The following is a 26,036-nucleotide window of genomic DNA, read 5'->3' as shown; positions in this document are numbered from 1 at the left end:
GGTAGAATGAAAATATAAATGTCTTCAGAATTGTCAGCATACATTTCTGTCTGGATTTTATATTTGTCACCGTGCTTGGCCCTTAACTTGGAGGCTCTAAAGAGAGCACCTGAAGTTCACTGGCTATGAAAAAACTGGTTAGGCCGGGTGTGGTGGCTTATGCCTGTAATCCCAGCACTTTGGGAGGCCCAAGCAGGCAGATCACTTGAGGTCAGGAGTTTGAGACCAGCCTGGCCAACGTGGTGAAACCCCATCTCTACTAAAAATACAAATTAGCTGGGTACGCTGGTGCACACCTGTAATCCCAGCTACTTGGGAAGCTGAGGCAGGAGAATTGCTTAAACCCAGGAGGCAGAGGTTGCAGTGAGTTGAGACTGCACCACTGCACTCCAGCCTGGGTGATAAGGTGAGACACTGTCTCAAACAAACAAACAAACAAAAAAAAAAAAAAAAGAAAAAGAAAAAAGAAAAAAACTGGTTAACAAGGAAATAACCAACTTTAAATGATGGTGTCTAATAACTGTTTTCAGAAATAATCTAGATAAACTGTTAAAAATGAAAGAATTGAGTACATGTAAATGGCATGTTTTAGGTAAACTTTTTGTGTAATTTTAAATCTTAAAATTATTTTGATGCTCATTAACGTCTGCATCATTTCCAGTTAAGAAAGGGTTATGATACGGGGAAATATGTTTCTAGAAACTGTGAAACTGTTCTCAGCTATAAAATGCTCACATCTGATAGTTCAGGATTTATTGTTTCCTAGGGTTTCACTAAAACTTAAGGTTACCAAGGATAAGAATTAGAGTTAATATATAATTATGCCTATAAAATGTGCCACAAATGTGCTATTAGTGAGAAAAAGAATAATTATATCTAATTCAGAAGTTATTTAAAAGTAAAATTAATTCAAATTATGGACTTGAAAATGATTATGAAACAAAGTAGTAAGGAACCAGTAAGTAAGGGAGAGAGGTGTGAAGAAAGTCATGGATGTGAAGATGTAATTTTGGCAAAGAAGATTGTAAAGAAAAGATAATAATTTTGTATGAGAAAGGATCTTGTGTGGTGAAATTTTTTATCTTGGAGTAAAATGTCTGGTTATTTAAAGAAAAAACAAGAAGAAAAAAATCTGGGCCTGGATGGAAAACCCAGTCATGTTGTAAAAAGACTTATTTTTTTAAGTTCTGAACAGAAATAGTACATTATATATTTTGTTGTTTGGAGAAGTGGATGAGAGTGGAACTGTTTTAAGTGGTGTTTGTTTCCAGGGTGAGTCAACTGAATCAATAGTTTGGGTTGGTTTCAGATTGGTTCCTTTAATGAAGAAAAACTGTGATATGGATACAAAGTTTTAATGTTCAGGAAAGATTAGCCTTGTCCTTAAGGAAATTATATTGATTAGAATTTCTCTCAAATGAATTTAAAGTGACATTCACTTGGATTAAGTAGTAATAAAAAAGGTGATATTTTCTAGTGATTTTTAAAAATCTGAAGTAGTTTATCACTGATTGACCTTCATGTGTATAACTTGAAAACAAAATATGTGCAAGTGTTGCACTGGTTTGAAGATTTTGGCAGTAAAAGTTACCTAATCAGTTGTCAGTACTGTGTCTAGAAACCAGTCTTGGAAGTGTGATGATGTGCTTTTAAAATAGCTGAAAAGAAATTGTTTTGTACTTGTTCTTACTTTGTCCTTGTTTTGTTGTATAGTATTGTGTCCGGAATTGGTTCCTTCCGGTGGGTTCTTGGTCTCGCTGACTTCAACAATGAAGCCGCGGACCCTCGCAGTGAGTGTTACAGTTCTTAAAGATGGTGTGTCCAGAGTTTGTTCCTTCCGATGTTCAGATGTGTCCAGAGTTTCTTCCTTCTGGTGGGTTCGTGGTCTCGCCTGACTTCAGGAGTGAAGCTGCAGACCTTTGCAGTGAGTGTTACAGCTCTTAAAGGTGGCGTGTATGGAGTTGTTCGTTCCTCCCGGTGGAGTCATGGTCTCGCTGACTTCAGAAGTGAAGCCACAGAGCTTCGCAGTGAGTGCTACAGCTCTTAAAGGCAGTGCGGACCCAGAGTGAGCAGCAGCAAGATTTATTGCGAAGAGTGAAAGAACAAAGCTCCCACAGCCTGGAATGGGACCCAAGCAGATTGCCACTGGCTGTGCGGATGGCCGGCGTTTATTCCCTTATTTGGCCCCACCCATGTCCTGATGATTGGTCCATTTTACAGAGCACTGATTGGGCCATTTTTACAGAGTGCTGATTGGTGCGTTTACAAACCTTTAGCTAGACACAGAGCACTCATTGGTGTGTTTTTACAGAGGGCTGGTTGGTGCGTTTACAAACCTTTAGCTAGACACAGAGCACTCACTGGTGTGTTTACAATCCTTTAGCTAGACAGAAAGGTTCTCCAAATCCCCACCTGATCCAGAAGCCCAGCCAGCTTCACCTCTCAGTATTTAAGTGAAAGATTATTTCTCGTATTGAATTTACAAAACTGATACTTGCATTTACCATATTTCGATGATGGAGGAAAAAGTTGTCTTAGTTTGGTAAGTTTGGCATAGGGCTTATCACATTTTTGATGCTTTGGGTCACAGTTCTGTCACTAGAATACTAGCAATTAGACATATGCAATGAGTAACCTATTTTAATACACTGGTTTGAAATACTGCAGGCAGTTATTCCTAAACACTAAATCACAGTGTTTTTATTTGTAACATGTTAGAGAAAACGATAGGACTTTCTTTAGTATAAATATCCTAGTAACTAATGCTTGTGTTGTTAATTTACAGGGCTTTGATTCTTGAGCCTCAAGAAGGCACCAACCTGATAAATTTTGAGCATTGATACCAGTCAAATCCTCAGGACAGTGATGCAAGGCCAGTTCTGGGCCCATGTGTTGGAATAACAGGGTTTTCTTGGAGTATTGATCTGCTCTTTAATAGAAAATTGGGACCAGGCATGGTGGCTCATGCCTATAATCTCAGCACTTTGGGAGACCGAAGTGGAGGATCACTTGAGGCTAGGAGTTCAGGACCACACTGGCCAACATGGCGAAACCCTGTCTCTACTAAAAATACAAAAATTAGCTGGGCGTGGTGTCATATGCCTCCCAGCTACTTGGGAGGCTGAGACACGAGAATCTCTTGAACCCAGGAGGTGGAGGTTACAGTGAGCCAAGATGGTACCCCACTGCACTCTTGAATGCAGGTTTCTGATAACTTTGGAGATTGTGCCATTGGATTAGAGAGAAAACTTTCAGGGCACTTATTGAAAGGCTGATGTGCTCATATCCCAATACAAAGCAGAGCAGGAGTTGATTGCATGGACTGAACTAATAAGGGACTGAATTTTTTAATGGCTTTTGTTGTTTGAAATATTGCTGATTCTTTTTGTTTTTCAGAGTCTGGAGAATTTTTTTCTTTTGAGCTATTTATATCCTTGAAATATACTTTAAGTGTATTGAGTAGAGTATACTCCTATAAACACAATTTGAAACATGTTTCTCTCTCTGCCTAATTTCTCCAGAATTTGGAAACTATTTGTGAATATTCTTTTTTTTTTTTTTTCCCCCTGAGATAGAGTCTCGCTCTGTCACCCAGGCTGGACTGCAGTGGCGCGATCTCTGCTCACTGCAAGCTCTGCCTCCTGAGTTCCTGCCATTCTCCTGCCTCAGCCTCCTGAGTAGCTGGGACTACAGGTGGACTACCTGCCACCATGCCCAGCTAATTTTGTGTATTTTTAGTAGAGACGGGGTTTCACCATGTTAGCCAGGATGGTCTCGATCTCCTGACCTTGTGATCCGCCTGCCTCAGCCTCCCAAAGTGCTGGGATTACAGGCATGAGCCACCATGCCTGGCCAAATATTCTTAATTCATGGCAATGTGTTTGCTTTCATACATTAAATAAGAACCTGTTTTCTTTTGTAATGGGGCACACTTGGAGGAACTGGTTACTTTCCCAGTGCTTTGAAATGGCCTTGTGATAGGTTCCAGCAAAGCCAATTTAGGAGAGCTTATGTTGTCAATGATTCTTGCTGCACTTTGTGTAGGCAATCAGGTCAAGTATATGAGACTGAAGCCTATTTTGCAGGTAGATTGGTCCTGCTGTGATTCATCTTTGGTGGAAGTGGCAGACTAGAGAAAGAAAGGCTGTTTCAGAAGAAAGCTCTGTATTAGATTAACCTTTGATTCCTCAGCGGCCACATGGTCACTCATGGTATGGAGCTGCCTACGACACCCCTCCTCAGCATGAAGCAGCCAGAAACATTGACAGCCAGATTCCTCATGATTGAGTAACTGATAAATAGAAAGGGAGCACTGAAACTGGCCCAAGACTCCCAAAGACTGTTCTTTTGGAGGAACATAGAAATTGATCCTTCTGCTGTTAAAGCTTGAAACTTGTATTAGTTTTATCTGAATTCCTTCCTCAGGAAAGGACCTTCAAAAAAAGTATCAGAGAACTGAAACTCACCAGATCACTGCACCAGATGCCTCCTTGCCCCTCCATAGTCCTTGTTTTCTTACACATTGTTACATTTCTTCCCTGGTATATAAACCCCTAGTTTTAGTCAGGGAGATGGATTTGAGGCTGAGCTCTCATCTCCTTGGCTGCAGCACCTGATTAAAGCTTTCTTCATTGGCAATACTTGTCCTCTCAGTGATTGGCTTTCTGTGTGGTGAGCAGCAGGACCTGGACCAAACCTCGGGTGTTTCCCTAACATTCTCATAGTTCCACTTATAATACATTTAATATGTTAATACATGCAGTAGGTGTTTGGCACTAATTCCTATTTGTAGCCCCTGCCAAATCCCATAGATGAGCAATAAATATAAATCTACATAGTAGATGAGCAATATATATAAATTCTTGTATGCTACTGGTCATAGTAGGTGATTAGTAATGCTAGTCCCTCCTGCTTCCAGGTGCACAGAGCAGGCTTATTTCTTTGGAAATCTGCTCCCCAGCCTACCTCAGCTTAGGGCAGTCTGGGCACATCTTAGACATGCTTGAAGCCTAAGTAGGCCCTTGAACCTCCAGTGGTCTAGGAGAGCTCACCCCAATGGAGTTCAGAAAGAGTGAACTCCCATTCCTGGCCCTAAGATGCCTTCCCTTTCACTTCTCACTCCGAATCCAGAGGAGTGATTATAAGGGGATCCTACCTGGGCACACAGATGTTCCCAGGCCTTCAGGTACTTCCTGGGAACAGCAATGGCTGGCCATATTTTGTATAAGAAGCAGGACAGTGATGCTAGAATCTCCTGTAGGTCAGGCTTTTCAGTGTTGAGATAACAGGATACCGGGGAAGTCTCAGCTAGACCCCCCCCCCCCCCCCCCCCCCCCCCCCCCCCCCCCCCCCCCCCCCCCCCCCCCCCCCCCCCCCCCCCCCCCCCCCCCCCCCCCCCCCCCCACACCCACCCCCCACCCCCCCCCCCCCCCCCCCCCCCCCCCCACACCCCCCCCCCCCCCCCCCCCCCCCCCCCCCCCCCCCCCCCCCCCCCCCCCCCCCCCCCCCCCCCCCCCCCCCCCCCCACCCCCCCCCCCCCCCCCCCCCCCCCCCCCCCCCCCCCCCCGCTCACCCCCCCCCCCCCCCCCCCCCCCCCCTCCCCCCCCCCCAGTAGCTCACACTGCCTGGCCACAGCTGATGCCAAAACTCTAGAAGAAGGTGAGGGGCCCAGTGAGGAATTCTGGAGGTTACTACACAAAAGTGGCACAGCACTCCCCAAAGGCACCAGCCATCACATCAGAATTGAGTGACTATCTAGAGCTCAATGATGGACTGCAACCGGGAGAGCAAGAGTGGAGTCTGTGTGCCAAGGCCTAGTCACTTGAGTGCCCAGCAGGGGCCCTAAGGCTGCTTACAGGAGGAGGTGACTGCTAGGTCTGCTCCAGCCCTGAGGGGGCCGAAGCAGTCAACTGGATGAAGAAACTCATGAAGGAAAAGGGGCACCAATGGGGTGAGTGCCTTCGGTTTCTCCATGGAGTCTGGATAGACAAAGTAGAGGGAGGTCTTGGACGCTAGAGAACCAATGTCTCCAGATGGGTGGATTAGGAGCAAGCACTGAAGACAGAACATGGAGACATAAGCAAGATGGAACCTCTGGCCCTACATTTACTAACAAGAAGCTGTGTGCACCTCTATGCAGCCAAGAAAACACCTTGTTGACCTGCTGGCCAAGGTGCCAGGTTCTGCTAGGGTGGGGCCCTCCCTCGGCCCATACTTCCTCCTCACCAGCTGGACAGCAGCCAGGTTTACATTAGGCTTAGATTAGCTTAGCCTGGGAGTTTCCACTCCTTTAACTTCTGATTTAGACTCTCAGGGTTTCAAGTTCCTGTAACCTTCACTTGATCTACAGTGTTTTGTTTGGGCATCTCTCCAGTGCAGTGCATAAGAAGAGTACCTCTGGAGTCACTGGGCTGACTGGGATGCAACCCCACCCCTGCCTGTGTGACTAAGTGCCAGTCACTTTACTCCTCTTTGGTTTTGATTTCCTTGTCTGCGGACCGAGGTCCATCTTGTACTTGAAATGTGACATCTCGATTCGAAGACATTTTGCAGCTGAAAAATCTATCGCTTGAATATTGATATGTCAGCCATTAAGAATTTCCTTCTGGTCTTCAGAAAAGCTCCAGTTTCTAGTGCATTTTTCTTTTTCCCAGGCCCGTGCTCCTTGCCCCTTGGTTTGGCTAACTCTCACCAGTCCTTAAGTCCAAAGAGTTCACATCTCTTCCTCCCCACTGCCATCATCCTGGTCCAAGCTACTGTCCTGTTTCACCTGGGCAACCACGACATCCCCTGCATCCACTACTGCATCCCTTACCCTGTAGAACTCTCCTAGCGGGACAGACAGATATTAAGCAACTAAACACACGTTACAGTGAGGATTATGAAGAAAAACGATGCGGTGCGTGCAGTTTAGGTGGGAGAGAGTCAAGGACTGCCTTTCTGAGGAAGTGACATTTAAGCTGAGATCTAAAGGATAAATAGAAGTTCACAAAGTGAGGTGTGGGGCAAGAGCGTTTCAGGCAGAAGAAACTGTGTGGAAAGAGCTGAAGGCAGGAAAAACCTTGGCCTCTTGTAGGAACTGAAAGGACGCCAATGTGGCAAGAGCTTGGTGAGCAGCGGCACTGACTCCCAGCGGCTTAGCATTGGCTTCTGGGTGGCCCATAGCTTCTGTGTGCCTTTAAGGTCCTGCACAATCTGCCCCTGCCGGCCCCTCATCCCCAGTCTCATTTCAAGTCCGTTTCTTCTGCCAAGGTGAAGCCAACATGCCAGTTTGAAGTGGAGGAGTTTGGGTCCTGGAAGATCCCACCTATCCATCATAATAATGCAATGGGCTGTCATCTTTGCAGCTGAAGTTCTCTGGGGGTGCCTGGATCCTTCCCTGCTCTCTGGATCTGGCTTCCCCGTAGGGCGAGGACATGTGAAGAACATGACAGCATGGGGGAATGAGCTGGCTGCTGTGACAGGGTGCAGGCTGGGTGGGGGTTGTTCCTCAGCAGAGAGAGTCTCCTGCAGACCCTGTGGAGCCCTTTGCTCATGGCCTTTGCCTGCATGCTCCTTCTGCTACCCCAGCCTTTGGGAGACCTTGCCAAATGTGACTGCCAAGCCTCAGCTCTCTGTGAAAGTCAATCCATGAGCAGTGCTGAGAGTTTCAGTAAAGTGATTACGGAAAGATGGGACAATGCCAGGTTTAAGACAGCCAGAGGTGACCAGCAGGGACCAGCAGGGACTGTGGGCTTAAACATTTCTTATCTGGGTATTAGAGGGGCGTCTGGTCTCTGCAGGTGGGAGAAGAGAGGGACATTGGATTATATTCTTTTGCTCTTTAATGCATAAAGAACTATCTCTCCTGGTACCTGTGTGTGGCTGGGTCTCCCAGGATGGGGCCTGAGAGGAATAACCAAAGGGGAAGTGCATCCCTCCCACCCCAGAAATGGAGGAGCAGCACAGGACCCTGCAGAACAAAGACAGCAAGTCTAGAATGACATGGAGGCACAGGAAATGAGGGCAGGGCTCTACTTAAGAGTTCCAAGAACAGGGTCAGCAGATAATGTAAGACTTTGGGGAATTCTTGCAACACTTCCATGTCTGCTATTTTACCGTCATCTTTTCCTTCTTCTTTACACAGATTAAAAAAAAAAAAAAAACCCTCAGAGGCCAGGCACAGTGGCTTACACCTGTAATGCCAGCACTTTGGGAGGCCAAGGCAGGTGGATCACTTGAGGTCAGGAGTTCGAGACTAATCTAACCAACATGGTGAAACCCTGTCTCTACTAAAAATACAAAAATTAGCTGAGTGTGGTGGCACACGCCTGTAGTCCCAGCTACTCAGGAGGCTGAGGCAGGGGAATCACTTGAACTCGGGAGGCAGAGGTTGCAGTGAGCCAAGATCGTGCCACTGCACTCCAGCCTGGGCGACACAGCGAGATTCCATCTCAAAAAAAAAAAAAAAAAAAAAAAAAAAAAATCCGGCCAGGCACGGTGGCTCACACCTGTAATCCCCAGTGGATCACGAGGTCAGGAGATGGAGATCATCCTGGCTAACACGGTGAAACACTGTCTCCAATAAAAATACAAAAAATTAGCCAAGTGTGGTGGTGGGCAACTGTAGTCCCAGCTACTCAGGAGGCTAAGGCAGGAGAATGGCATGAACCTGGAAGGCGGAGCTTGCAGTGAGCCGAGATTGCGCCACCGCACTCCAGCCTGGGTGACAGAGTGAGACTCTGTCTCAAAAAAAACAGTCCTTAGAAAGCCTCGCTGCATTTCATGAAGGAGACAGGAATGAGCAGGCTTTGGTCCTTACTGAGCTGGCAGAGGAGAGGCCAGGCGAGGAGCAGCAGGCAGCCCCATCCGCAAGGCCCGGAAGAAAGGGTGGCAGGAAAGCCAGCCCCAAGTCCAGTGTGATCTCTCAGTGCCAGGCAGTCCTGTGCCCAGACAGGGACAAGCATAGGTGGCTTCAGATGAGCTGGAGCGCCCAGTCCTCAGCCTCCCTTCTTTCCCTCTCCTGGCCTTGGCCTCCCAGCTAAGCAGAAGTTAGACAAGGTGTGGGCAAACATCTTTATTCTGTGTCCCAGATTCCCCAGGGCAAGAGAAAGAGGTTGCTGGGGTCAGTGCTGCAGGGACCATACAGACTCCAACCGCAAATCTGGCCTGGGGACAGACACGCTGTGTTTCTTCTGGTTGTGGCTGGAGATGGCTCACCAGAGGGGGTCAGTTGGTCTTCACCTCTAAGTCTACCTCAGAGTTGGAGAGGGAAGGAAGCCGAACTCCAGCAAGGGTGTGGAACCCTGTGATCTGCTCTTGCTCTTGGATCTGGTCTCTGAGGCGCTGGATTTCTAGGCGCTGCATTTCGATGATCCTCCCAGTTTCTTCTTGCTCGTTCAACCTTGCGGTGGGAGCCGTGCTGAGCATGTCCCTGCTGGGTTCTGTGAGGGACAGCAGGACTCATGTGGACCTGTCCATTGCACTGCTGCAGAGCCGATCCTCCCCTCCTCCCTCCCTGCTTCCTCAAACATTTATTGGGCACCTACTGTGGAGCCGACACTCAATCCCAGATGCCAGAGGTACAGAGACAAGCCATTTTGCCGTCTCGCAGAGAGATGGAGAAGTGAAGCAGCATACTTTAGAGTGATGAGGTGAATACTGAGAACCACCCCAGCCCAACCCCTCTCCTAAGCCCCCAGATCTGCCTGCACAGAGGCCCCCACCCACGGAGGCCACCCCTTCTCCCATTCTCCACATCCTAGGCAAGATGGCACTCTTCTGCTGACCTATGTTGGCTTCTGAACTGCCAGTCTTTCTCCTTGTGCAAAACCCCTGCTCCTGGAGACAGACCCCTTCCTGCCTCTCCAGGTGTGTCCACTCGTATCCTGTTCCTTGAAGACTTTCTCCCCGAGTCATCCTCCCTGTCTGAGGTGCTGGCATCATCCTGGGCAATGGCAGTGTCCACCAGGGTCCACGGCTCACCGCTGCCCCACAAGGCTGAACTTGCAGCGTTAGTGACCTTGGCCTCCACGCCATGCCAGCACCCACTCCTGTGGCTTCCCCTCCCTTGTCACCTGGATGCCATGCTTTAGGTCTTTCACTCTAGCACTGTTCTCTGTTTTCTGACCACAACTGCTGTAACTGCTCTATGCATGTCACACATGATCCTGGACTAAACTGAGACCCCCCTCTTCCTGGACAACTCAATTTCTTGCCTACCAAATGGGCTCTTTTTAGATTTACTCCCTTTTCTGGCCAGCTAGACCCCAGTGAGTTTCTTCCTCCATCTTCCCAACAGCGCCCTCAGTGTTCTAGTTGCCTTGTCCTCCTGTCCTATGCGCCCTGCTTGGGATCCACTGGGCTTCCTGGATTTGATGATAGGCATCTTTCATCAATTCTGGAAAAACTCTCGGCTGTGCCTTATTGTAATGTTGCCTCTCCTCATTCTTCCTTTCTCAAACTTCAATTAGACATACATTGCTTTATCCCACTCTCTCCTCTTTGTCTTTTACTATATCTTTATCTCTCTGGGCTGCAATCTGGGCAATTTATTCTTTTAGCTCACAAATTCCCCCTTCAGATGTGTCTAATCTACTGTTCAATCTGTCCATTGAGCTTCTAATTATAATAGTTTTCATTTCTAGAAGTATTATTTGGTTCCTTTTCAAATCTGCCTATGCAATTTTGGAAGACTTTTGCTTTTTTGTCTTATTTTCAAATTCCTTTTTTATTTTTTCAGACATGAAATTTTCTTATTTTAATAATCATACGAGCTGTGGGTCTTTGTTGGTTTTATTCTGTAGTTTGATTTTTTTGTTGATTTTCACTCCTGGTGGTTTATTTTTTCAAGTATTTAGTGACTTTTGATTGTGAGCTCATGTTCCTCAGAATATTATTTATGGGAATTCTTTGAAGCCTGTATTTAAAATGTACTCCTCCAGAGAAAATTTGCATTTGCTTCTGCTTGGGGCCTAAGGACACTACTACTGTGGGGTCCTTTTAAGGTAAATTTTCAGCTAAGATGGCCTTGAGACACAAATTGAATGCAAATTCTAGACTAAAACTTGTCTGAGTAGGGACTTTTGGTTAGAAGTTGTCATGCAGAGACCTTGTCTCAAGTTTTTTCTTTCCTTCATCCAGAGCCAAGATTGACACAAACACTTTTTCACCCATCTTCTTATGCAAGGTAAGTTTTCTCCTCTAGTCAATCTTTAGTTTCCTAATTCATTCTATTTTGCTTTGACTCTTTCTTTTTTTTTCCTTCTTTTTGAAACAGAGATCCTTGTCAGTTTTCCCATATGCATAAGGGGAGAAAAATAAAAACGTGCCTGCAACAGTAAACTGGAAGGAAAGCATGGTTTTCCTAATATTTTATTAATTTATTTATGAAAGTTATATATGCTTGTAGTCAAATAACCCTATAAGGCTTATTACAAATAACAGTATCTCTTGTTCTACATTCCACTCAATTTCTCAATCCTCAGAGGCAACAATTTCAATTATTTTAGCTAATTCTTTTGATATCTACTTCCACACTCTTTGATTAATGTGCTTACATTGCTTCTTTGATTTATCATTTTTAGGCATTATCTATTGACTTCTCTCTTGAAAGACGAGGATTTAGCTTTCCTTCAGCACCCTCCCCTGCCCCTGCATACTTCTCATCCTTTCATCCTCCCAATTTTGAGTAGATCAATAGTTAGAATTTAATTATGATTAATATAACTGCTGGTCACAGTTGAGCCATGTAGTGTACAATGATTCATTTCTCTTTTCCATACAATAATTTCTGTTCCCTAAAGTTAATAATTGCTTTGTGTTTTCATTTGCAAAATTTTATTTTTATTTTTTAAAATTTTATTTATTTATTTATTTTTTTAAATTTATTTTTGAGATGGAGTCTTGCTCTGTTGCCCAGGCTGGAGTGCAGTGGCACCATCTCGGCTCACTGCAACCTCCACCTCCCAGGTTCACACCATTCTCCTGCCTCAGCCTTCCGAGTAGCTGGGACTACAGGCGCTTGCCACCATGCCTGGCTAATTTTTTGTATTTTTGGTAGAGACAGGGTTTCATCATGTTAGCCAGGATGGTCTCGATCTCCTGACCTTGTGATCCACCCACTTTGGCCTCCCAAAGTGCTGGGATTACAGCCGGCTTCATTTGCAAAATTTTATATGTCCATATTGCTAATGAAACTGTCTCAATAGTCCCATAGACAGTTGTTTTTGAATAAACATAGAAATTGACCCTTCTGCTATTAAAACCTGAAACGTGTATTTGTTTTATCTGAGTTCCCTCTTCAGGAAAGGACCTTCAGGCTCCTTAAAAAGGGAATGTCAAAGAACTGAAACTCACCAGATCGCTGCACTGGGTGGCCCTTGGCTCCTCCCTAGTTCTTGTTTTCTTACCCATGTTACATTTCTTCCCTGCTACATAAACCCCCAGTTTTAGTCAGTAAGAGATATGGATCTGAGACTCAGCTCCCATCTCCTTGGCTGCAGCACCTGATTAAAGCCTTCTTCCTTGGCAATACTTGTCCTCCCAGTGATTGGCTTTCTATGCTGTGAGCAGCAGGACCTTGACCAAACCCCTGGTGTTTCAGTAATATATTTTGTTTCCTTGATCAGGAACGTCTTGCTTGTGGCAGCTTGGCTGCTGTGGGCTGGGAGTCTCAGAAGCCCTCCTAAGCAGCTGCCCATCTAATTTTGGCTGGAGGTGAGTTTCCATCTCTCTCTGGCCCTGCCATAGCCAGCCCCTGATTGCCTTGGAAGAACTGCCTTTGAAATTTGACATCTGTACCCAGACAGGTGAGTGTCCTTTGTGGGTCCAGATAGCAGGATCTGCTTCTGTCAATTTGGGAAATTTTTAAAGGAATTTCCATTTGTAGGTGGAACAAGCCCAACGGACTGAGAGGGAAGCACCCTGACTGTTTCAATACGGACACTCTTGGGGACTTGTTTGTAATTGTGTGTTGCATCCCAGCAAGTGAGTGTCTCTCTTGGGTACCAGACAGTGGGATCAACTCCTCTCAATTTGGGAAATTCCTTATGGGATTTCCATTTGCAGGTCGATCAAGCCCAACCAGTAGAGAAAGGAAGCACCCTGACTGTTTCAGTTTGGACACTAGGGGCTTGTTTGTTGCTGCAGCAGTTGGATAATGTTTTGGTGATTGTGTGTGTTTGATAGAGTCATGGGAAATCAGAATGTAGCCAACTTGATATTCTTTTGCAATACTGTTTGGCCCCAGTCTTGTTTGGAATCTGGAGTTTGCTATTGAATGGAAAAGTGGGATGGAGGTGCATGTATCCAGGCTTTTGTGCTGCTGTTGTAAGCAGAGTCGGGCCTGGTTAATGTGTAATGTTTTCCTTCGGTGCTGTTTAGTTAGCCCCAGTGTTCTTTGGAGTCTAGGGAAGTTTGACCTTTAAAAATCAAACTGCCATGGAAACTGCTTTACCCAAAATTTCAGTTCACATTCTTCATTGGATTAACTATTGGGGCAAACAACGTATAACTATGTAAAACCAGTGAGCTTGTATTGGCATTTCATGGCTAGAGTTCCAAGGTAAAAGTTACTGGATTTTCGTTTGTGTGTGTGTCTACATGTCCATTTGTATGTGTTTATTTGTATGTATACTTATTGTTACATGTTGTGTCTACCAAGTTGGCTTATAGGTAAAAGAGCACTCATACATTAAGTAAAAATGTCCAAGCAATTTTCAAGTTCATGTGACTTACGTAAATCTTTACTAAACAAACTGGCTTTAAAATTATTTGTAAAATGAAAATAGAAATGTCTTCAGAATTGTCAGCATACATTTTTGTTTGGGTTTTTTATACGTCTCTGCTAGATATTCTGAGGTTTCAGTGTTCGGCACAGAAGGTTATAAAGCTATTAATCTCACCAAAACAAAGTGATCTTGGTTTATATGCCTTCTTTGACAGATAAGACTAATTTAATGTTGTTACGTGAATATTCTGAGTTATTGGCAAAAATACCTATGTATTTAACTTTGAGGCTATTTTGGTGAGCACCTAATGTTCACTGGCTATTAAGAAAATGGTTGGACTGGGTGCAGTAGCTCATGCCTGTAATCCCAGCACTTTGGGAGGCCGAGGCAGGTGGATTGGCTGAGCTCAGGAGTTTGAGACCAGCCTGGGCAACACGGTGAAACTCTGTTTCTACTAAAATACAAAAAAAAAAAAATTAGCTGGGTGTAGTGGCTTGCGCCTGTAGTCCCAGCTACTCAGGAGGCTGAGGCAGGAGAATTGCTTGTACCTGGGAGGCAGAGGTTATAGTGAGCCAAGATTGCGTCACTGCACTCCAGCCTGGGAAACAAAGCAAGACTCTGTCTCAAAAAAAAAAAAAAGGACATGGTTAACAAAGAAATAACTAACTTTGTATGATTGTGTCTAATACCTGTTTTCAGAAGTAATCTACATAAACTGTTAAAAATGAAGAAACTGGGCCAGGCGCAGTGGCTCAAGCCTGTAATCCTAGCACTTTGGGAGGCCAAGACGGGCGGATCACGAGGTCAGGAGATCGAGACCATCTTGGCTAACACGGTGAAACCCCGTCTCTACTAAAAAATACAAAAAACTAGCTGGGCGAGGTGGTGGGCGTCTGTAGTCCTAGCTACTCGGGAGGCTGAGGCAGGAGAATGGCATGAACCCGGGAGGCAGAGCTTGCAGTGAGCTGAGATCCAGCCACCACACTCCAGTTTGGGTGACAGAGCGAGACTGTCTCAAAAAACAAAAAAAACAAAAAAAAACCCCGAAGAAACCGAATACATGTCAATGGGATAAATGTTTTAGGTAAACTTTTTGTGTAATTTAAAATCTTAAAATTATTTTTGATGCTCATTGGCTATCTGGGTCATTTCCAATTAAGAAAGGGTTATGGGCTGGGTGTGGTGGCTCAGACTGTAATCCCAGCACTTTGGGAGGCTGAGGCAGGCGGATCACGAGGTCAGGAGATGGAGGCCATCCTGGCTAACATGTTGAAACCTCATCTCTACTAAAAATACAAGAAAAAAACAAAATAAGCCAGGCATGGTGGCAGGCGCCTGTAGTCCCAGCTATCTGGGAGGCTGAGCCAGGAGAATGGTGTGAACCCAGGAGGTGGAGCTTGCAGTGAGCCAAGATCCCGCCACTGCACTCCAGTCTGGGCGATAGAGTGAGATTCCATCTCAAAAAAAAAAAAAAAGAAAACTTTTTTGTGAAACAAGGTAGGGGAGAGAGATGTGAAGAAAGTTATGGATATGAAGATATATTTTTTGGTAAGGAAGGTTATAAAGAGAAGATAATATATTTGTATGAGAAAGAATTTTGTATGATGAATTTTTTGTCCTGGAGCAAAACGACTGTTTTTTTTTTTTTTTTTTTTTTTTTTGAGACGGAGTCTCGCTCTGTCACCCAGGCTGGAGTGCAGCGGGGCAATCTCGGCTCACTGCAAGCTCTGCCTCCCGGGTTCATGCCATTCTCCTGCCTCAGCCTCCCGAGTAGCTGGGACTACAGGTGCCTGCCATCACACCTGGCTAATTTTTTGTACTTTTAGTAGAGACAGGGTTTCACCATATTAGCGAGGATGTTCTCGATCTCCTGACCTCATATCCGCCCACCTTGGCCTCCCAAAGTGCTGGAATTACAGGCATGAGCTACTGCGCCCAGCCAAATGACTGGTTCTTTAAAGAAAAATGAAGAAGAAGAAAATCTGGGACTGGATGGAAAGCTCAGGCATGTCGCGCATGGTCTGTGTAAGTCACATGTAGTTTTTTTTGTTTCTTTGCACATACAGAGAAATTAAAAAGTTTAGATAATAAAATATTATTTAAAACCTTATAGAGAATTGGAGAAATTTGGATAATTAACATTTTTATAATTAAAATTCTTAGTCTTGATGAAGGTAAAATAAGAAATATTTTAAAGACATGCATTGGCAGTTTGGCAATTCTTTTTTTTTTTTGAGATGGAGTCTAGCTCTGGCACCCAGGCTGGAGTGCAGTGTCGTGATCTCTGCTCACTGCAAGCTCTGCCTCCCGGGCTCACACCATTCTCCTGCCTCAGCTTCCCAAGTAGCTGGGACTACAGGTGCCTGCTGCCACACCCAGCTAATTTTTTTGTATTTTTTTTTTTAAATAGAGACAGGGTTTCACCGTGTTAGCCAGGATGGTCTTGATCTCCTGACCTCGTGATCCACCTGCCTCGGCCTCCCAAAGTGCTGGGATTACAGGCATGAGCCACTGTGCCTGGCTGGCAATTCTTTTTTAATACAGTGAAGCATGAAGCCAGCTTTAGTGTGAAGCCAAATCTCACATACATGCTTGTATCGCTTCACACTGTGTTTGCTGTTTTGCATGAATAATGCTGGCACTGGAGTACTTACTAGTAGGTCATGTGCCTAGAGTGAATTTCTTGATTGCACAGGATGTACGGTGATATTGGTGGACTTAAGGATATTGAATTGTGTATGAGGAATAAAATATTCATCATGTGGTTTTTTGGGCTCTGGGTAAATGGTAGTCTCCAGGGTAGACTGAGTGGGGAAAATGGTGGCATTGGTTTCCTGTTTGTTTTGCTTCTAATTTTTATTTGTTTGCTGTTTGTTCTCCTTTGTGTTTTGCTTGTGTATGCATATGTATAAAATCATCCATGTTCTTTAGTTTCTAGTGGAAGGCTTTTATAAGTTCTGAACAGAAATAGTATATTATATATTGTTGTTTGGAGAGGTGGATGAAAGTGGAACTGCTTTTGAGTGGTGTTTGTTTCTAGTGTGAGTCACTTGAATCAATAGTTTGTGTTGGTTTTAGATCTTTTCCTTTAATGAAGAAGAACTGTGATATGGGTACAAAGTTTTAATGTTCAGGAAATATTGGCCTTGTCCTTAAGGAAATTATATTGATTAGAATTTATCTCAAACTAATTTAAAGTGACATTCACTTGGATTAAGTAGTAATAAAAAAAAGGTGAGACTTTCTAGTAATTTTTAATCTCAAGCTGTTTATCACTGATGGGCCTTCATGTGTGTACTCAAAAACAAAACATGTTCAGGTTTTTAATACAATTAAGCATGATGCCAGACTTAGTATGGAGTCAAATCTCACACACATGCCTGCATTGCTTACATTGCTGCAAATCTCACAAACAACTTATCTATTTTTTATTTTGTTGCCCGTGCTTTTTGTGTCATTCACCAAATAAATATTGCCAAATCCAATGTTACAAAGCTTTTCCTCTATGCTTTCTTCTAAGAGTTTTATAGTTTTAGCTCTTCTGTTTAGATCTTTGATTCATTTTGACTTAACTGTTGTATATGGTGTAAGGTAAGGATCTACCTTAATTCTTTTGTATGTGTATATCCAGTTTTTCCAACACTACTTCTTGAGAAGACTGTCCTTTCCCCACTAAATGATCTTGGTACCCTTGTTGACAATCACTTGACCATATATTTGAGGGTTTATATCTGGCCTCTACATTCTATTCCATTGGTCTGTATGTCTGTTTTTATGCCAGTATCACACTGTTTTGATTGCTATAGCTTTGTTGTAGGTTGTGAAATCAGAAAGTATGAGACCTCCAACCTTGTTCTTCTTTTTCAAGATTGTTTTGGCTATTCAGGGTACGTTGAGATTCCATATGAATTTTAGAATGGATTTTTCTGTTTCTGCAAAAATGTCATTGAGGTTTTTATGGGGACTGCAATGAATCTTCAGATCACTTTGGGTAGTACTGACATCTTAACAACAAGTCTTCCAATCCACCACTTACTGGTATTTAATTTCTTTCAGCAATGTTTTGTAATTTTCAGTCTTTTGCCTCTTCAGTTAAATTGATTCCCAAGTATTTTATTCTTTTTGATGCAATTGTAATGCAATTGTTTTCTTAATTTCCTTTTTGGATAGTACACTGTTAGTATATAAAAATTGCAACTTTTTTGTGTGCCTTGATTTTGTATCCTATAATTGTGATTTTTGATCCTTTGTATAAAAATTTTCCTTAACTCCTTTGGAAGTCTGGAGGATTTTTTTCCTTATACTCTGGTGTTCTGAAATTTCAAGATGATGGACTTGATGTGGGTCTGTTTTTAGCCACTGTGTTGGATAGTAGGTGGATCTAACAGCTTCTTAAACAGATTTTTTTCTGTTTTCAGCCCTACCTTCACTTCCACCTCCAGAGATATCTGCTCCTGATCATTGCTGAGCCTTTTGAGGGTTTTGTGGCATACATTAGATTTCTTCTAGGTTCACCACTCTGGCTTCTGGGTGGGGGTATATTGATGAAACACAAGTGACAGGAGTTGATATTTGTTGAAGTTGGGGACTGGGGTCACAGGAATTCATTAGACTTCTCTCTCAATTTTTGTATATGTCTGGAAATCTCCATGATAGTAATATGAAGAATCTGGCTATATCACATGGCATCCCGAGGAGGTCTCAACTGAATATTTTGTTAGGATACTTGGACATATTTAAAACTTTTTTTTTTTTTTTTTTTTTTTTTTTTTTTTTTTGAGACAGGGTCTTGCTCTGTCACCGGGACTGGAATGCAGTGGTGTGATCATGGCTCACAGCAGCCTTGAACCTCTGAGGCTCAGGTGATCAATTTTACTCTAAAATCCTCACACCTCAGCCTCCCAAGTAGCTGGAACTGCAGGCATGTGCCATCATGCCTGGCTAATTTTTGTATTTTTTGTAGAGATGTAGTTTCACCATGTTGCCCAGGCTAGTCTTGAACTTCTGGGCACAAGCGTTCTGCTCGCCTTGGCCTCCCAAAGTGCTGGGATTACAGGTGTGAGCCACGGCACCTGGCCTGAAACATTTTTTAAGAGAAGTTTTGCAATTGTTCACATCTGTGCTTTATTTTCAAGAGAAGAGAAGATGGTTTCACCTCTGAGAAGTCAAGTATGTCAGTTTTCTTTTGTTTTTTTGTTTCTTGTTTTTTATTTTGAGACGGAGTCTCACTCTGTCGCCCAGGCTGGAGTGCAATGGCACAATCTCGGCTCACTGCAACCTCCGCTTCCCAGGTTCAAGCAATTCTCCTGCCTCAGCCTCCCGAGTAGCTGGGACTACAGGCCTGCGCCACCATGCCCAGCTAATTTTTGTATTTTTAGTAGAGACGGGGTTTCACCATGCTGGCCAGGATGGTCTCGATCTCTTGACCTTGTGATCCGCCTGCCTCAGCCTCCCAAAGTGCTGGGATTACAGATGTGAGCCACCGCACCCGGCCGCAAGTATTTCAGTCTTTATGACACATGCTGTGCTCTCACATCAACTCCGTAGGCCTGGTATTGCCACTTCAGGTACTACTCAGGGTTTACACTTGTCTCAACTTCAACCCTAGCCAAAAGTGCACAAAACGACAAAATTAAATACATACATAAGATTTTACATATATGTATTTAATTTTGTTATTAAATATATATAGTTATATAGTTGAAGACCGAAAAGAAGTTGCAAAAGTAGTACAAGGTTCCTGTGTACCTTTCAGCCACCTTTCCACATCATAATCCTATGTGATCATGGTACAAGAAACAACTGACACTTCAGAGACCCAATCCATAGCTATGGGATGTTTCAGTTCAAGCCTCTAATCTTTATTCCTGAATGCAAACCACCAGAAAACAAAAACTTGAACCGTGTTGGCTTAGTTTGCCATAGAGATGCCTTAATCTCTTGGTTTTATTGATTGTCCAGATAAGGAATGGATACTTAAAAAATGCTTCTTTGGGGCCTGAAAGCGGCATGTGTAATTAAAGGCTGTTCATTGTTACTCATTCTTTTTTTTTTTTTTTTTTTTTTTTTTTGAGACGGAGTCTCGCTCTGTCGCCCAGGCTGGAGTGCAGTGGCGCGATCTCGGCTCACTGCAAGCTCCGCCTCCCGGGTTCACGCCATTCTCCTGCCTCAGCCTCCCGAGTAGCTGGGACTACAGGCGCCCACAACCGCGCCCGGCTAATTTTTTGTATTTTTAGTAGAGACGGGGTTTCACCGTGGTCTCGATTTCCCGACCTTGTGATCCGCCCGCCTCGGTCTCCCAAAGTGCTGGGATTACAGGCGTGAGCCACCACGCCCGGCCACTCATTCTTTTCCTAAGGATCCATGTGCTAAGTTTCTCAGAGAATTTATTGCCAGGGAAACGTTTGTTTCTCCAGAAAAAAGCTCCCTTTTGCCATACAATAAGAATAATATAAACGATCATATTTCTTTGTTTCTCTTTTTGCCTTGGCCGTCAGAAATTCAGAGGAACTTTAGGATATAATTGCAGTAACTGACTCATTTAATATTTATGTAATTATTTCCCCTCTTCCTTTAAATAGCTTCTCATCTTGCTTTTTGTCTTCATTTTAATTGTACAGGTTCACAATCCCTTATTCACTATTCTAAAATGCAAGAAGATCTAAAAACGGAGTGCCTTTTTAAATTCAGGAAGCTTAGTGTGAATATTCATATGTCACTACAGAAATACTAAAGTGTTTGATTTCAGGGCATTGCCCCAGACCCCTCTGGGAATGTTACATAAAGTATTCGCTTTCCAAAATCTGAAAGAGTCTGTATTCTGAACTGTAGCTAACCTCACGGATGTCAGCCAGGGGACTGTGGACCTGTGTGTGTCTGAGTGTGGGAAGGCCCTCACGGATTCCTCGGAGAGCAGGCATGTGCCCCGGACAGGATCCCAGACGGCTATGTGGAGATGTGACCTGATACAGAAGGAAGCCAAAGGGAGACCTGCCTGCGGCTGCATGAATCCCTTCGTCCCAATGCCCATCTCCCCTGGCCACTGGTGACATTACCTGTCTCTGAAACTTCTTGTGGTCGGACTTTCTTGGTCAGTTTCAGAGCTGCTTCGAGGTCATAAACTTGGGACCGAGTGAACTTCAGCTCCCTGCGGAGCTCATTAATTTCCTTGATCAGAGAGACATTTTCCTGCAGACAAAGGGGGAAGATTGAGGGAGTGTGGACAGATGCGTGGTCAGTGGGCACATGGCACGCCCTCCTGGGCTGAGTGTATGGGGAATGGGCAGGGTTAGGCCTGGATCCAGAACTCTGGATCCAGAACTCTGGATCCTCTACTGGGGCCTGAGCCTTTATTCCAGCCTATTGCTCAGCCTCTTAAGGAACCAGCTAACTTACCTTCAGGTGGACTCAGCACCATTCCCCCATCCACTTGTTGTTGCAACGTCAACAGCAACAACGCTTTTCCACGCACTTTTTATAGGAGTTTAAATGCATCATAACAACCCTATGGCTGGGTTGTTATTACAATCACAATTTTACAGAAGAGAAAACTGAGGCACAGAGAGGTATATGACTTGCTCAATTACACAGCTAGCAATCGGTAGAGTCAGGATTCTAACCCCAACAGTCTGGCTCCAGAGTTCGTAAGCACTGTGCTGTACTTCATTCATTTTTCATTCATTTGCTGAACCCATATTTATAGGCTATCTGGGAAGTGCATAAAATGCAAACAGAAATAGGACATGGTCTGCCCTCAGCAGCATGCTATTTAGTGAGTAAAACAGAAAAGTACATGGATAATTAACGTTTGCTGCATCCATTGGAAGCTCACTTCTCTGATTTGTGTTTGACAAATATCCATCCATCCATTCATCCATGCAACTATCTACCTAATAAATGTTTATAGAGTACCCATAATTTAATCATGCAACATTATAGAGATACTATGCTAATCCTAGAGTATAGAGAGTAAATCTTAGCTTCTGCTCTTGAGGAGTTTACAGTTTAGTGGGGGGCGTGGGTACAGTTTAGCATGGTGGCCACCTTGCTGTGATGGAGGAGTGGGCCTAGAGGAAAGATGCTTACTTCTGCCTGAATGACAAGGGTGGATTCCTAGGAATTGACTCCCGGGCTGAGGCTTGAAGGAGTCACCAAGGAGACGGTAAAGGTGTCCCAGACAACTAGAACAGCAGGAGCAAAGGCACAGAATATGACACAGCTGATGGGGGTGGGGGAGACCTGCAGCAGTCCTGCATCACTGGAATGCAGAGTGAAAGGAGGGGAGTCAACAGGAGTGAGCACGAAGCTTGCTGGGGGCAAGGTGGTGCGGCCTCTGCACCCTGGGACCAAACAGTCTCTTCTCTCCTCTTTTCCCACACCTCAAATCTCTGCCTTCCATTTCACACCCAGCACAAGTACCCCGAGGAGGAGCCCCATCCCCAAGGGCCCAAAGAGACTGGCCACTTTGCTCTTAGATCCCACAGCCACAGTGGCTTGTCTACAGCAGTGCCTCATGTATGACCATACAAATACATCACCTGACCACCTTGTTAGCTGCCACTCTGACTCATAGGTCTGGGATGGGCCCTGAAATCCTGCATTGGACTTCCAAGAGATGCTGCTGCTGGTCTGCAGGCCAGACCACACTTTCAGTTGCAAAGCACCTGAGGGTCCGTACACCAGAAAAGGCAGTTGCAGGCCAAATCTACGTAAAATGGACCTGTGCCAGGAACAAACTGTGCTTCTACTTGGGACATTATCTCACGAGTGGGGGCTACGGAGTCAGAGCCCAGTGAACAGGACGGTCTTAAGCACTGTTCTCCCTGAGCTGTGACAAACAGTCCTCTGCTGTGGGGAGGTACCTGTGGAGCCCAGGAGGGAGCAGGGGTCGGGCTAGAGACACCGCAACAGATTCTTTTCCTCCAGAAATGCTTCATCTAAAGCACAGACCTACACCTTTAGACTTCCAGTATATTACTTAATTTCAGTATTCCTTACAATATAGTTTGGATGTTTGTCTCCTCGAAATCTCCTGTTGAAAATTGATCTCCAGTGTTGGAGGTGGGGCCTAGAGGGAGGTCTTTGGGTCATGGGAGCAGATTCCTCATGAAGGGCTTGGTGCCATCCTCGTGGTAATGAGTGAGTGCTTGTTCTATTCGTTCCTGCAAGAACTAGTTGTTTTAAAAGAACCTGGTCCCGGCTGGGTGCGGTGGCTTACACCTGTAATCCCAGCACTTTGGGAGGCTCAGACAGGCAGATCACGAGGTCAGGAGATCGAGACCATCTTGGCTAACACAGTGAAATCCCGTCTCTGCTAAAAATACAAACAATTAGCTGGGCATGGTGGCGGGTGCCTGTAGTCCCAGCTACTCGGGAGGCTGAGGCAGGAGAATGGCATGAACCCAGGAGGCAGAGCTTGCAGTGAGCCAAGATGGTGCCACTGTGCTCCAGCCTGGGTGACAGAGTGAGACTCCATCACAAAAAAAAAAAAAAAAAAAAAAAAAAAAAAAAAAAAAAAAAAAAAAAAAAAAACCTGGCCCCTTCTCCTCTCCTGCTCCCTCTTTTGCCATGTGACATGCTTGCTCCTCCTCTGCCTTCCATCATGAGTAAAAGCTTCCTGAGGTCTTGACCAGAGGCAATGCTGGCGCCATGCTTCCTGTACAGCCCTCAGAACTGTGAGCCAAATAAATCTCTTTTCTTTATAAATTACCCAGCCTCAGGTATTCCTTTATAGTCATGAAATTCTCTCTCTCAGATGAAATGCCTAGTCCTCATTGTCAACCCTTCATTCTTGATGCTAGGATCTGTACTTGTGTTTCTGAGTCAGATGTTTTCTCCATTGAATGCTTTACCCTTTTAACCAACCCAGGCCTTGGTGACTGTGGTGTGATGGGTCCCCCACCAGGTTACTTAAGGGTGTATGCTCACTGTCTGAACCCTCAAGGCCAGGCAGTTAGTCAAGGCCATGGTGTCCAGCTGAGGCGCAGGTGTCCCTGAGAATCCAAACATCCTAGAAGATACCTGAAAACCTACCAAGGAAAACAGTCCCATGGCACATACACTGAGGTGAAGAGCCAGAAAATTAGCTTAAAAGCAGCTTCGAGATGGGAGGCAATGCAGGTCTCTAGAGCGGTCCTGCGGCTGCCCAGGAGTGCCCCGCATGGAACACCTAAATAAACTCATCCACTCACCAAGCTGGACTTGTCATTCTTTGGTCTCCCCAGTTTGGGAGGGAGGGTGGGGAACATTACAGTTCCAGATTTTCTCATAACAGTGATAGGTTTCCCACATTTCCTTTCCAGATGCTGCTGGTAAAACTCTGCCAGATCCTCCCATGGACTTTCTCCTTGATAGACTTGCTATCATGACATGATCAATTCAATACATATTTATTGGGTTATGGACCTTGGACCCTGCCTTGCATGTTAGAGGTGCTCAATAAATATGTGTGAAATGGATGAGAAAATGAATAACTAATGCAGTGGATACCAAACTGAGTAAGATGAGATTCTTACTAATAAGGAAGTTACAAACCAAGGGATAAGGGAGAGGTGAGAGATCAGAACAGAAGGGAGGGTCTTAGAGCCACAGGGGCAAGCTTGCTCGCTCCAGGTCTCTCTCCATTTCTCCTTTCAGTAGGCTTTGCTAAGCTTCACTTCTCCTGATCCTCATTAAATAACTCATTAATAATCATCAGAATAAGCACTAGAAACTGAAAGCGCAATTCGAGTTCTCTCACAGTTTGCATCTTTAGTTGCTTCCTCTTTTTGGTCATCTCCTTCCATTCTGTCACTGAGTCCTATTGCTTTTGTGTCTGATCTGATTCTGATGTTCACCCTTCCTGCTGGTTTGTCACCAGCTCTTAGCGCTCTCCCCTGTTCTGCTGTAAAGCGCCCCGCCCCGCAAGTGGAGCCCTGTCCTGGTTTCTCCCCACCCCCTCCACCCTCTACAGCCCTGTCACTGTGATTGGGATTTCTGGCTCCTGGTACCTGTTGGTGTGAATGCCAGTTTCTGACCCCCCTGCCAACCTCTGACATCTTCATGATGCTCCCTCACCTAAATGGGTCTCCAGGGCTTGATCCTTGTTGGAGTATGATTGAGGCCCACCACTCAGTGCAGCCTGACTCTCTTGTTCTGTTCATTCATTCATTCATTCACTTATTCATTTAAATAAGTAAGAACCAGTTCCTGAAAGCTTACACTGGTCACTGTGCCAGACGTGGGAGGTCCCGCTTGGCTCCAGTGCAGAGCTGCCATGAGAGGCTGAAGCAGGGGCCCAACCCAGTGTGAGGAGGGCTCCCGGGGAGACAGAGGAGAAGAGTGTTCCAGGCCCAGAGCCAGGAGGTTGGAAAGGAGAACCTAAGGCAGGAAGAGCTTGATGATAACAATAATAAGAGTAACCACAATTGCAAGGGTTGATTGGATCACTGCAATGTATCAAACAGCGTGCATACAGTCCCTCAGTTCCTCCTTACACCAACCTTGTGAGGAAACTGAGGCCGTACCTCAGTGGTAGAGCTGGGGTCTGAACCCTGTCATGCCTCCATCCAGAGTGCCCTGTTCCTCCATGACTACTGCTTTCCAGGCTCTGCTGTCCCCCCTCACATTTCTGTCACCTCCATTCCAATATCTCACATAGTATCATGGCCAAGGACACTCCCAATATGTATAAGTTGGGCTACCCGCAAAATGTTTTCTGGGATGGCCTGTGTTCTGAGGGGTCCTGAGGTCACATTGAGGTCAACTGTTTATGCTTTGGATGGCTTTGTGAATTAAAAATGTGAATGCAATGGGTTTGCTGAGCCTTCTCTTCCTGATCGCTCCCTGGTCAGTTTGACCTCCAAATCCCCTCCAATCCTCCAGACCCCCACCCAGGTCTACATAGCTGCAGAGGAAACCTGACCTGGGGTCCACCAAGGTGCCAAGTCTTGGGGGATGTGAAACTGTTTATGTAAAAAGCTTTCTAAGCAAAGGGGCTCTGCCAAGCTGTCCAGGACTGCCTTTGGCCTTTGGAACTGACTGATGACCCCGGCAGGTCTTTCCAGACCTCCGATTTGAGCAGGGAAGAGAAGGGAATGCCTACAGCGCCCCCTAATGGCATGGCCTGAGTCGATGCCTTTAGAATATGGCAATACCTCACAGCCCGGAAAAAGCAGGCAACAGATTTATTCCATGGACTTGGAATCCTTGCATCAGTGACATCTTTCTGGAACCCACAGTTAGTGGGCTCACCATCTGCCTAACTGCACAAATGAGCCATCCTGGAATCCTCCGTTCTTTCAGCCTTCCTCCCATGTCTAACCTGACATTTCTATTTGTCATTTCTAC

The 26,036-nt window shown here is 45.0% G+C and overlaps 1 protein-coding gene and 1 long non-coding RNA gene across 3 annotated transcripts in view; one reads left to right on the top strand and one right to left on the bottom strand.

Annotated features, from left to right (window-relative positions):
* Positions 1-14,179, top strand: part of LOC126961250 (uncharacterized) — a 95,206-nt gene extending 81,027 nt beyond the window's left edge. The window contains exons 6-7 of the long non-coding RNA XR_007728236.1: positions 11,122-11,167; positions 12,609-14,179. This is a non-coding gene — a long non-coding RNA (uncharacterized LOC126961250). The remainder of the gene's footprint in view (positions 1-11,121; positions 11,168-12,608) is intronic.
* The window catches only part of CFAP57 (cilia and flagella associated protein 57), a 76,230-nt gene continuing 59,234 nt past the window's right edge, over positions 9,041-26,036 (bottom strand). For both annotated transcript variants that reach the window (XM_050797613.1, XM_050797627.1), the window contains 2 exons: positions 20,765-20,897; positions 9,041-9,422 (listed from right to left, as the gene is read on the bottom strand). In XM_050797613.1, coding sequence (XP_050653570.1) covers positions 9,208-9,422; positions 20,765-20,897 — 348 coding nt within the window. In that variant the 3' untranslated portion in view covers positions 9,041-9,207. The remainder of the gene's footprint in view (positions 9,423-20,764; positions 20,898-26,036) is intronic.

Source organism: Macaca thibetana, chromosome 1 (genome assembly GCF_024542745.1).
Source record: "Macaca thibetana thibetana isolate TM-01 chromosome 1, ASM2454274v1, whole genome shotgun sequence".
Classification (NCBI taxonomy): Eukaryota; Metazoa; Chordata; class Mammalia; order Primates; family Cercopithecidae; genus Macaca; species Macaca thibetana.
Note: the sequence above shows the minus strand (reverse complement) of the source record. Positions and strands in the feature narration are given on the sequence as shown.